At 40.5% G+C, this 13,808-nt stretch overlaps 1 protein-coding gene across 2 annotated transcripts in view; it reads left to right on the plus strand.

The window, feature by feature from the left end:
* plxna4 (plexin A4) overlaps nt 1–13,808 on the plus strand; it is a 226,569-nt gene that overhangs the window by 169,273 nt on the left and 43,488 nt on the right. For both annotated transcript variants that reach the window (XM_034863434.1, XM_034863433.1), the window contains exons 13-19: nt 3,093–3,244; nt 8,319–8,442; nt 9,394–9,530; nt 10,631–10,798; nt 11,145–11,238; nt 12,954–13,193; nt 13,378–13,524. In XM_034863434.1, the coding sequence (XP_034719325.1) occupies nt 3,093–3,244; nt 8,319–8,442; nt 9,394–9,530; nt 10,631–10,798; nt 11,145–11,238; nt 12,954–13,193; nt 13,378–13,524 (1,062 nt within the window). The remainder of the gene's footprint in view (nt 1–3,092; nt 3,245–8,318; nt 8,443–9,393; nt 9,531–10,630; nt 10,799–11,144; nt 11,239–12,953; nt 13,194–13,377; nt 13,525–13,808) is intronic.

Consider the following 13,808-nt stretch of genomic DNA (forward strand, 5'->3'; position numbering starts at 1 on the left):
AGGCATAAGGGTCAGTGAGATTGAGGATAAGAGGATGAAAAGGAAAGATGGATGGAAAGATGCCAAGAGGAAAAGAGATAGATTGCGTTTACATGAAGTGTGTGTGAGGGGGGGGGGGGTGACGGATGGGTAGACTGAGCCATAATAGAGTCATGTGAGGCTGAAGGCGTGGAAGAAGACCTCTATGCCCTCCCAATGTCCCCATGGTGGATATGAAGCTCGTCTCTGCATCCTTCTCACGAGGACGAGAGTTAGGAGCAGACGTTGACTGACAAGAGATGAAGCAAAGCAGGGGTAAAAATAACAGAGGGTAAATCTTTTTGGTGTCCTCTGGAGTGATGGGTTTGGACGGAGAGTCGAATAGGGATACCAAAATGGAAGGATAATCCCTTCACTGCTGTTCACTCTCCTCTCTCTACATCAACGTATATAGACCTGAATACAGATAAATGGCCAAGCTTGGTGGAGATTTACTGAAAGCAGCACCATAAATTCCATTGGTTCTTGTTATCTTGAATTTTCACAGATCATGCCAACTTGATGGGTTTCAGCAGAATTTTCAGATGTTTTCTAAATATAGGTGCATAGTCAGAGGAAGATAAAACAGGGAACTGAACTACCTTCTCTTTTACTCATTGATACTTAAACCACTGGGATTATTTCCCGACAAAATTAAATCAACTCTTGAAGAAGGTGATGAGAAGATGGTGACCCTTGTTGCTCTTATTGAAGATTCTGAATCAGTAAGGTGCACTCTATCATTCTTTCACTCCCCTGTATGTCTTTCCCCCGAGCAGTGGATTATTTCCTGGAGATGGGCCCTGTATTTTCCTTACATCCCTGAGGTTGCAGTAGGGACATATTGCAGCCTTCTCACGTCCCCCATAAAAACTGTCACTGGGTGAGGAGTGAGAACTTTTCCAAGACGACCGGGGCTCTAATGCATTCTAATACGCTTCATTATAATGACATCTCCCATCAACAATATGAGAGGGAGAGACCTACATAGAAAGATAAAAAGAGAAAGGAAGAGATGGAGAGAGAAGTGATTAAGTGTTTGCCTCTACCCAACCGTCAATTATCTTGTCAAAGTCACAAATCTAATCAACGCCTCATTGCATCTCTCCCTCTCTTTTTCATTTGGTTGCTTCTTTTTTCTCGTACACTATTTCACTTTAACTCTTTGTCCCTCTCCATCCTTCATATAGATAACCACGATGCACTGTGCGCAATTTTTTTAATTGAATGTATTGTTGCCCCATTACCAGAAAGCTCTTTTTTCATTAAGATATAAACAGGGAGCCTTATTAATCAGAGACATTGAACCATACAATAACGTTATCTTCCACATCGCAGCCACAGGATTTGTATTGTTCGTGACCTGGCTTGAGCTTGCCTCTGTCATTCAAATGGCTAGCCATACCAACACACTCACTTAGTACTCTACCTGTGAATATTGCAGGGGGTCACACTATCAACTATAAACCGAACATAGGAACAATGGCAGTGTCAGCCTGAGTGAAAATCCTTAGGATCACTATTTTTCAGGGGGATGGTGACACAGCAGCATTAAAGCTGGGCCCCTTCTATTTGACAGAGACAGATAGAAACAGACTATTCTGTGTCCGTTTCTAACATCCATCCATCTGGGCCGGCCTGATAACGCTGGCCAAAAGTAATTGTGTGAGTGAAGTGTTAATGGATGTTAGAACCGCCTCATCAACAATGAGAGATGTTACTGATAAATCAAAAGGACACTGTGATTACTGCAAAGATGTCACCCAATGCCAAGTTTTAAGTTAATCTTGTATAATATATTGACGTAGTTTTCAGTGAATACAGGATTGAGAAATGACAATCTCTTGACGCTAAGTCTTGACCCATTAGCTGTCACTTGAGCTGTGATTTCATCATCTATTTTCTCTTTTCTGCAGCCGTCTTTCCCGTCCCCTCACCCTTCAGCAAAGTCATGTTTTTCTTCTATGCGTTACATAATGTGTGAACAGACAGCACTTATCCCAAAAGGATGTTAAATATGAAACTTAAATGTATCAATATCATTCTTCACCTTTTTCTCCTTCTACACCTGAGTGGTCCACTGTAAATTGCTTTAGCTGATATCCTTTGTTATTGCAGTAGTTTCACCGGAACCAAAACCCTAAGAAGTAGGAACATTGTATTCTGACTGGCTGACACTGATATTCTATCCCACACCATTTGGAAAGTTAAGATTTTGACTGTAATATTCTTAAAAAGAAGTATTAGACCACGGTTCATGTTCATGTTAACATTGACATTCATCATACCCACTATTTGTAGAAGCACTTTTTATGGTTATTACACTACACTTCATAACTCTCCTAATTGCTTGACACATTAATTTCAGATAAACTGCAAATACAGTTGTAATTTAACATATTGGTCGACAAAGCTGTTTACAGTATGGGCAAGCGGTTGAGAAACCTACTGCAACTAATGGAGATATCAAATTGGAGAGACACATTTTGTTAATAAGTTAAAATAGCTTGGCAAATAAATTTGAGTCTAGGATACATATTTCGCAACACAGTATTGCTATTATTTGCCATTTTAAAAAGCAATTATATCAATTTTATTTCTTTGACACATTTGAGTTTTTTTTAAATGAATTGGAGAAACAGAAAACAAAGAGACATAAACAACTACAATGGTGTCATTTATGTATATATATCTATACTATTACATTTACTCATCTACAATTTTCCCATATAACATTTTACTTTAACAACTGCGAGTATCCCCACATGGCCTTTATCTTAATGGATGGTTTAGCTCTTTGCTCATTAGTTCAGGAGCATGTGCAGGTTAGAGCTGCCATTCTACCAACGTCGCACAGTCGACAACTGCCTGCAATTACATCTTACCGCCAAAGCTGCGGCTAGGAGCAACCTAACTCAAATCTTACGGACATCAATCATTAAAGAGCCTCTCATCATCTTCTGTCACACATGCTTTCAGTAAAATTCTTTGTGCAATGACCAAAAGTTTGTTGTTTGTAAAAGCAAACAAAACCACATCTCCAAAATGTATGATCTAGATTTAAATTTCAACAGATCACACCTTTACGGGGTCCCAGGGAGGGAGGCACGCTTGTGACTATTCGTGGTGAGAACCTAGGACTGGACTTCAGAGAGATTCAGGATAACGTGAAGGTGGCCGAAGTGGATTGCACCCCCATACTTGAGGGCTACATTCCTGCTGAACAGTAAGTCATATTTTACATTAATGACTGAATATAGAACATTGGCAGCCCTATGTAATAAATAGCACATCCTTGCCTTGTCTTAATTTATGTTCCAGCAGAGCACTAAGTCCCATTTTAGGCAGCAGCAAGTTGAAAGAAGCTATTAATACCACATATACTCAGAATTACAGATTGTAAATCACAATTTTGTCAACTAACATGTATATAATATCTATGAATACAGTATTTTCCGGCACTGGAACCATAGGGAGAAGTCAAACTATATTTTGTAGCAGTAGCAAAGCTGAATCCTGAATTCAGCATAGTATTTCTGCTCTCCATTTGTTTGCCATAATCCTGCTGAAGGCACTTTGACCACAGCTAAACACCTCATGCCCTACAGGGAACAAGACACTTGAGTCGCACTATGGTACCTCTGTTACCCACACAACAGAGCCATAACAAGTTGGCCCAACCAACTGGTCATGAGACAGAGTGGTCACCTCAAGCTGTTTGTGTGCATGCGTGTCTGTGTGTCTGTTTGTAAGACAGCAATAAAGAAGGTGAGTGAGTAACAGAGAGCGGGGGCTATGACATGAACGGTAAACTAATGATAAAATAGCATAATTCCCAAAACAAATTGGAGTTTGGAATATCACATTTTCACTGTCAAACATCAATAAAGAGAGTGGTAGACATACCTATAGATGTCCGTGTAATAACTCAACAGACAATAGGCTAGGTTGAAATCAGAAAGCCATTCTTTACCTTATGTGTTGCTGTACAGACTGCTGGTACACACTTCCAGTCTGCTATTCCTAAACCCACCACAAGGTACACCCGCAAACTTGTTGCTACGCAGCCATGACAACATACTTGACCTCCCGCTTCTTAGACTTACACAACTGGTCAAAAGTTTGGGGTCATTTAGAAATTTCCATTGTAGACGGAATACCAGCTGAAATCCGTTTTTTTTAACCAGGGCAGCAGTTTTTGGATTATATTATGTCCTTACATATTTGCAATAGGGTTCTCCAATGTTTTTCTAGTTAGTTTTTTAAAATGATAACAGATTAGTATACAGAATGTGCCTTTGGACCATTGGATGAATGGTTGCTGATAATGAGCAATGTAGATATTGCATTAAAGATCAGCCACCCACTTAGGTCAGCTGGTATTCTGTCTATAATGGAGTGGAAGGGAAATTTGTAAGTGACCCCAAACTTCTGAGTGTGAGTTAGTCAAACATGGTAAGCATAATGAACTAAAGAAATTTCCCTTCAAATATATATACATATTGCCTACTTAACATTCCTAATACATTGTGAGAGCCTGAGTAACATACAAACAAAATGTAACGGGGAAATGAACCATATTAATGTGTCCATATTGTCCATATGTTATTTTGTGTCTCTGGTGCTTCCACACTCATACAAACTTTAGAAAACATTATCCATGCTGTTTTGAGTGAGATAAAGGTTCCTGAATGTGTCCTGCCTTCAGTGTCCATGTGAGCTGTTTAAAATCTGCACGGCTTTCTACGTCACTAGCCGAGAAGAGGTGGTTCACCGCAGCATGCTAGCAAGTTCTCAATGGCAAAACACTGCTACAACACACACTAGTTCACCATAATCTACAAAAGAACAACTTTCATGTCCCTGTTCTGCAGGTATTCCACAAGTACACCATCATTTATCCCAGCTAATACTGTGTGTACGGACCAAAGTTGGAGAAATAGTTATCTAGCTGATGTGATCATACCTAGCGTCTGCGCGTGTGCGACTCCCAACAAAGATAGTATAGGAGTGAGACCGCTTATTCTGTAGCTAAAACAGAGACCCAAACACACAGGGTGAAAAGACGATCTGCAGTACAACAAAAATATGGTGTTTTTTGAAAATGTTACCATGTAAACCTATTCTGGAGGATAGCACATCCAAAGCCATGAACTCACAGTCCTCAGTATTTTCAGCACGGTGTGTGATCTCGAGAGTGCATCTACAACATATAGCTATTTGCCTCTCTCGCACACTACGGAGAGATTTTATGGTTGAAGTTTGAACATCATTCTTTGATGCCGGATGGAGGCTGTGTGCAGTGTTTTTTTGAGTATAGTGATAAGAGGCTGGTGGTCGGTTTGCCCTGTCACTGGTCACCCATAAATGAAGACATGAAATTTTTTAGGCATGCAAAGACTAGAGCCAAAAGTTCTTTTTTGATTTGTGCATAATGTGATTTAGTATCACAAAGGGCTCGCAAAAGCCACTGGCTTGTTGTGCTGCAGGCTAACTGCATCCAATCCATGTTAAGAGGCATCCGCTAACAACGCAACCGGCTGGCAAACATTAAAGTACTGCAGCACCGGTGGGCTTGTCACTTTGTCAATAAGTTTTGAGATTGTGGCCTTATGGTGCTCCTCCAGCACCATTCTTAGTCCTGATGAAGGATTTCACATAGAGGCTCCGTGAATTCACTGAAATTTTGGATGAACTTTGATAAGTAGTTGGTCATTCCAAGGAACCGCTGCAGTCCAAGTTTGTCCTGTGGTGGAGGCATCAGTCAAACAGACTTTGGAGACGTTTATCCTCTCCTTGACCTTGTGGAGGCGTGCATGATGCACCTTTCCCAAACCAGAACATCATCCACAACGATCTTACAGGGAAGTCCTGCAAAAAAAAACACTTCACTCCCTGTGGATATGCCATAGGGCACGCGGAGGAAACGGTAGTGGCCAGCTGGAGAAATGAACGTGGTGTGTTTTGATAACTCTTCATCAAGAGGGATCTGCCAGAATCCATATTTCTCATCCAGCTCACTAAACACTCTTGCTTCTGGCATTTCCGCAATGACCTGCTCCACTGTCTTCATAGGATGGTAAGATCTGAGTAAAGCCTTGTTAAGGTGAACTCGGTCTATGCATAACCTGACTTGTGCATCTTTCTTGCTCGCTTCCACCATGTTTGAGACCTACTCAGTGGCTTCCACTGCAGGTGTGATGACTCCTAATTTGATCATCCTATCAAGCTCTGCTGTGACTCTCTCCTTCATAACAAGTGGCACCCGCCTGGGTGCGCAAATGGCCACTGATAGATTACCAGTGGTGTTAAAGTCAAACATGTTTTTGTATTTGGTAAGTTCTGAAGCCCCTTACTGGATGCTCTGGACATAAGGACCAATGCTGACTAGGCCGAGCTTGATACTGTCAGAAAGGCCCAGTAATGATTTCCCATTCAGGCTGACTATTTGAAAGTCCAGGCTTTCGCAGTTCAGATTCAAAAAGGCAAAGCCCATGGTTTGAAGTACCTGACCTCCATAGGCAATCAAGTTGACTGTGAATGAGGGGTCAATGGCTGCATTGGTCCACATGTATTTTTTTTTTAACCCGTGTCTATTTTCACTATTAATTCTCCCTTTGTGGCATTGGAAACAAATGTGGTGAAAAGCTCATCTCTCTGCACAGGAGCCTCTACACTCTCACAGTAGAGTACGTCCTGTAAGTCTGATGATCTCTCTAATTCCAACTGGTTTACCCTGTGTGTGTAGCCCCTCTGTGCACCTAAAGGATTACCATCCGCAAACTGTTTGGATCTACACCACTTTACACACATTTTCTCGCACCCATTGGAGCCTTTGAGGAAAGCAGGACATTTTTTTCTGACATAGGCATGTTTCCCCCTGCAATTTGAGCAGAGCACTTCTGATATGGCATACACCTCTCCCTCCTTTATCAGCTCTTTGTTGCCCCACTCTGAACACTCATGCAACATGCACAGTTGAACAGCAGAGTGCAGCGTGAAGTCTGTTTGTTTAAGGAACTGCGCACGTAATGTGTCACTACAGATGCCATACATCAACCAATCTCTGCATTTCTTAGCTAGAAGCCTCAAGGTGGACACATACAACGTTTATTTTTCTCTTCTTTCTGGTTGGTAGTGTTAAATGTGTGCCTGTCCATTGTTAAGTTTTTCAATTGTAAACATATGGCGTTGAATTTTGTTATCAATACCTTCGGATTTTCTTTGTCCTCCCTCTCTTCAAATGTGAGTGAGTCGTCTTTATCCACAGCGTCAGTGCCGGCCAGGTTGAGAAAGGTGTACGCCTGGACCTTCTTTGTACTGGACTTTTGTTTCATATACCCAAATATTCTGGATACTTTTTGTCTTTTCCTTTTATTTATGTGTATACATTCAAGTATGGGCGTAGGAGTGTGTATGTATGTATCTATGTATGTATGTATGTATGTATGGGCTAAACATATGTATGGGCTAAATGTTGTCATGCCTCTTAATACAGCAATACAGGTTTTTACATGGATTTGTTTACAAAAAGGTGTTGGTGGGGCAGATGGGGTGGTGAGGGAACATGCGCTGTATTGCATTTGTCTTCTGTTGTGAGGAACCCCTCAAAAACGAGATGTATTATATCAAGGGGTTATTTTTATTACAATAAATTTTAAATTTAACTTCAAGTCACATTGGCGCGTACGGAGTACAAGACACATGTATGTGTAATACTGTTATTCACAGAGAACAACTCTGGCCTCCATATTTCATAGCAGCACAGCACACACACATAAACACACACACAAGCACATAGTCCCGTAATCATTTTAGAAAGTTCAGGAAGTTACATTTAGTTGACATTTGAGTTTAATCCAGAGCTTTGGTTCCTTACAGGTACCATCTGTCAAATTATTTTGAAGTAGTTTAAAGTTGGCTTATCAACAGACCCAGGTCTTCTTCTGCTAAGAAAGTAAGTTGTGTGCCAGCACTTTCTAAGCAAATGCTTTCCCAGCAGAAGAGGTACCTATATTTGAGGTCATATGTAAAAGGATAGAGACTTTTTCCCACAAGTTGGCAGAATGCAGGAGGTGAAGTCGCTGCCAAATAACACATTATTTTATTGAGGGTTTAACAGGTTTAGGTCCATTCTTTTTACATAATCTGCTGAGCCTATGCTGACAAGGCGAACTGAAGAAGTTCTTTTTTATAGAGGTTTTTGTATGGGAATTTTTGCACTTGGCATATACACACATTCGGATGGATCTCTATAATTTTCTCACAAATTCCACAATTATGCTAACGTATGTTTCCAGGATTGTGTGTGAGATGGGTAAAGCAGAGAAGAGCCAGTATACTGGGAATGTGCAGGTCTGTGTTGGAGATGGAGAGTGCAGACCAGAATTCATGGCAAAGTCCTCCAAGTACTACTATTTTGTGGTGAGTCTACACTTTCAATATTTAATCATTTTGTTTTAACATGAACAAATTTACTTAGAAATTATGATTTTCAAATTAAACGATAATGCATTTTGCATTAAAAAGTGGATTTGCCTGTTTGTTATACATAGTACACTAAAAGCTGAAGTCCCCAATGCTGCCCATGTCACCCTCTGCATGTTAGCACCTCGCAGGTTGTTGATCTGTGTTCTCATATACTGTGGTAATACTGTACGTACATGTTTTGCCTGTGATCCGGCAAGGGGGGGTTCAGACTGAGAGCCTCCCTCTCAGTATTTTTCTCATTTGTGTTTCAGCAACAAGATATAACTGGCCGTCAGTTACTAATAAGCACAGAATTAGAAAGACACACTTATGATTTTAAACACATTCTTCTGACACATAAAACACACACATTAAACTTGTTCTGTGTTCTTTCTCAACCTACTCTGCACACAATTAATAAGCATCACTTAAATAAAATAAATAAATTTGCTGTGTTGCCATTATGTTTTTTTTTTTTTTTTTAATGGAGTTTTATCATTTTGACAGCGGACCATTGGTGCTGGCCAAGGTTTATTTCTCAATGGGGTCCCTTTAGAGGATTATATGATGTTAGGCTAGAGATTATAAGAAGGCCAAATGAAATGGTTTACATTATGCACATCTTTCAGTGGACTACATCCGCTGTTGCTGTGTCAAAGCTTTCCACCACAGTATAGTTTATGTAGGTGGGATTAGTGAGTGCAGGTATGCATTAATACTCTGAGACATTTTTAGCTGAGAACACTCACTAGATTTTGATTGATTGATTTTGTATGATCTTTTAAGCTTTTATTGTTTTGAGCACTGTAATTTCACTTTTATGCATAGTTTATATTTCTATTTTAATTAACCTTGATTTAAGCCTCTGATTGACTTGTGACCTCACAACCTCTGCCCTTCCTCCAGATCCCAAGGATTATCAACCTCAAGCCCAGCCGGGGGCCAGTCTCTGGGGGAACCATTGTCAACATCACCGGGAGCCACCTTGATGCTGGGAGCAACGTGTCAATCATGTTTAAGGACCAGCCATGCACTTATCTGAGGTTAGTGAGGAGCAAGCTAAAGCTGATCCTGCCAATCACACTTAAACAGTCAATTAATAGCTCAGTCAAAGCCCATGTTAATCAATCACAAGCACACCCCTCTGACGTTCTCATGTATGTTAGATCAATTTTCCCCACATAAACTGAGACAATAATTAAATGTCTGGGAAAAAATGGTTGATCAAGGAATGGTGTATAGTTTTTTAATCGTCAAGCTTCCATCTATTATCCAGCAATGGTTGAATGGCATTTAAAATGGCATTTTCTTAAATTATTTGTACAGGACATAGTATTATTGTAATCCACCACTTAACACTGATCAATGCACAATTCCATGTTCAGTCAATAAACTATCTATCCATGTCCACTTAAGCAACCATTCAACCATCTTAAATACTAAATCGATATTGGTTTTTGAGTGATTTATTAGTCTGCACCAACAGTGATATATGTTGACTTATTGATGAAAAAATTAAGTCGATGTATATACTGTATGAGGAAGTTGCAGTCTTTTAAGGTGAATACGGAGGTGTTGAGAATTTTTTTGCAGTCAGTGATATGTGGTGGTGGTGGTGGTGTGGTGTGGTGTGGTGTGGTGTGGTGTGGTGTGGTGTGGTGTGGTGTGGTGTGGTGTGGTGTGGTGTGGTGTGGTGTGTGTGTGTGTGTGTGTGTGTGTGTGTGTGTGTGTGTGTGTCAAAAAAGAAGCTAGCTCAAGACCATTTTTACATCTGTTTTAAATCTGGAAATGCATTAGCATGACATTAGTTATTACTTTTGAGGTATAAGAAGTGTGTGGAAAACCAGGATTGATAGTGTGAATAAGAGGGCTGTGAAAATGGTGGTAAATACAGTGGATTAGGTAAATGGCAATCGTCTGGTACAAATGACACAATAAATAACAATAAAAATAATAACAATAAATAAAAATAAGGTGGGTATGAGCACTGTACTTTCCATTTTTATGGATGAAATAACCTTGACTTGACTTGACTAGAGAGATGACTCCTGAGTGTCTACACAATGTAATATATTGCTGGACAAAAATGTATTGTTAGTCTCTAACTAATATAACCTGTTTCATCATCCTATCATTACTTTAGGAGGGGTGGCCAGTGGCTCACATGCCGCACACATGCTTCCCTGCATGGCTATGGGAATGTGTCTGTGTCTGTGAGCATAGACAGGGCTCATCTGCAGAAAGACTTGCGGTTTGAGTATGTGGAAGATCCCACCATCACCAAGATAGAGCCTGAGTGGAGCATTTACAGGTAATTTACAAGGGCACATTTTAGTCAGTTAACTTGTTTGACAAAAGCTTGCATGTCACTCACTGCTAATGGATATTGATGGGTGCTAGTGATCCTGTAGATGTTTTGAATGTATGAACAGCAGCAAATGAGTTAATAGAAAATAGTAAAGTTTTGACCATCTACAAATGGATAATACAAAATCTACAACATCATAATTTTGCACCAGCCGCCTGAGCTAATGTCTCAGCATCAATATCACTCCCAGTGAGTAATTGATATCACCATGTGTCAAAACAATCTGAGCTATCCATTGAACCTTGTTGTCAATCTTCTCTCTCTCTCTCACTCTCTCTCCTTCTCACAGTGGACATACCCCAGTAACAGTGACAGGAACTAACCTGGACATCATTCAGACGCCACTTGTCAGAGCCAAATATAACAGCCATGAGACGCTCAATGTAAGTGATTGCGGACACAAACAGTCAATAAAATATCGTTACCACTATCAATGTTTCTAAGTCCCTAACTTCCCTTAAATAAAGGCTCAATGCCACTTTTAGGTAAAGGGGTCAAGAAAGAATCACCGTGAGGACATAGTAAAAATCAATTACAATTAAAGTAATAGAGAATGATGTAATTCCTCTCCATGGCTTTCTAACAATAGGGACGTTTTGACATCAAGCTAAAAACCACAGAGATTGGCCCTTACCAAAATCTTCTAACCTCTATTCACACTTTTACCCAGGTGAGGATAGATAAAGCTGTACAAGGTCTTCTCTTTGATCTGATTGAAAGACGAGTGAGTAACAAAGGCAGTATTGCTACTTTCATGGTCCATTTGAGCTTGCACCACTATTTAACATCTGTGCTCACATCACTGCACTGGGCATTGTGTTTCAAGCTACTGTGCAGGCATCTTGCACTTTGAACCAACACAAATTTAATGTGCTTACAGATAATTTGCTCACCCTCCCATTATAAGTGTTACACAACTCAGTTTGGCACTGATTGTGAGGGGAAACAAAAACATTTAAGCAACATTTGTGCACATAGAGGGGTTTTGTTGCAGTTTCCTTCCTGCTGCAGTGCATGATAAATGTCAGAGATGTCCTTTCAGGATTAGTCAAGTTTGATGTTCAAGGAGCCAATTAGAGTGGTAGGCAGTAGTTTGAGTGGCTGCATGGCAGAGGTTACTGTGGAAATATCTGTGAATGAGACAGAAATGTCTGTGAATGAGACCTGTGCTGTTGGTTGATGTGTCACTGGCCTGACAGACAGAGAGGAATGGGCATGACAATGACAGTTCAGACAATCTGTTCTTGTGTATAAAACTGGCTCAGAAATTTGAATAAAGAAAAATAAGTTAAATCACATCACATGTCAAATGAAAGACCAGGTCAAAGATGAAGAACCACAAAACAATAGTGAGACAAGCTGCTGAAAAAAAGATGTAAGAGACAATATACTTGAGCAGTAAAATGGTATAGAAAAATTTAAGTGACAGAATAAGAATGTTTCAAAGAGAAAATGAAAGATCGCAGGAAGAATTACTGGACAGGGAATAAAGAAGTGATGAGAGGGTGGGGGTGTCTTTCTGAAGGGTAATGAAGGAAGGGTAAGACCTATTTATGACTCCTGGATCTTCACAGATCAAAGCCGGATTGTACACACACTCTCTAACTGCACCTCGTTTGGTGGCTTTCTTTGAGGAAATACTCTAACACGTTCTTCTTTGCACTTTTTGAAATGGAGAAGCTTCCAGTTTGAATTGAGTCTCCAGTGGCCTGTGTGAAATGTAAACCTGTGACATAAGAGAGTCAGGCTAACTGCTGATGGAATGTCTTGGCACATAAAGTTGGTGCATATGCAAGTGCAAGGTGGAATGAGTGAGGTAATAAGGAACCTAGTTATACTTTGCAGGCATGAAAACGCATACAAATAATGTGGACTGATGCATAATCAGTCACAGCATCTTCAGTGAAATGGAAAGCCCTACAATACTTCCCAGAATGTACATAACAAATGACAAAATGAGGCCTAATTTTCTGCATGTTAAGTTATTTTTGTGTCAATTTAAAACCAGCCTCTGCTTCCACTGAGCACTCATTTCATTTGCAGAGGATGTGTTCATTCAAAAATGTAACGTCTCCCTTCTCTCTCTGTTTTCTGCCAGTTGTGCCAGGTGCTAAGCCCTACATCCATGCTGTGCCAGGCTCCAGAGCTGCCCATTAGTCTGGCCAGGCAGCAAGAGGTGCCTGAGAGACCTGACGAGTTTGGCTTTAAACTGGACGATGTGCAGGCTCTGATGGCACTCAACAACACCAACTTTATCTACTACCCCAATCCTGAATTTGAACCACTTAGTGTGTCTGGGGTGCTGGAGCTTAAACCTGGATCACCCATTATACTGAAGGTACGAAGATAGTTATTACCCACACTTACAATGCATTTTTATTGATTGTAAGATATTGACTTACCCATAACAGGTTTTGATGTCAGTTTGCAGTATGATCAGTATACATAAATGCGTTTTTTGAATCCAAACTCCTACCCCTCCCATTAAAAAACTCTTAATATGCATGAATTCTTGCCTGCAGGGACGGAACTTTCTCCCACCAACCAGTAGTGGAAATGGAAAGCTGAACTACACAGTTCTTATTGGTGAGAAGCCATGCATGTTAACCGTGTCAGAGACCCAGCTGCTCTGTGAGTCACCCAACCTGACGGGTCGACACAAGGTCCTGGTGAGTGATACGACACACGCTCACAAAGACAATAGAGTGTGACACACACAGATACACATGACGGAGAGACAGGCTATGGTGGAGAAGGCAGATAGACAGACTTATAAATCCATCTGCAGTTTGACAGACAGAAAGACATACCTTATGATGCTTTCTATCTATCTTCTTGTCTACTTTGGAACAGACTACAGCTCTAATCCAATCAGCTGTGTGGTTCCTGTTACTGCCCACAAGCAGACAAAAGACAAACAAATAAGCCTTCAATAAGAAGGATTAGAGCCCTG

This window comes from Etheostoma cragini, chromosome 23 (assembly GCF_013103735.1).
Source record: "Etheostoma cragini isolate CJK2018 chromosome 23, CSU_Ecrag_1.0, whole genome shotgun sequence".
NCBI lineage: Eukaryota > Metazoa > Chordata > Actinopteri > Perciformes > Percidae > Etheostoma > Etheostoma cragini.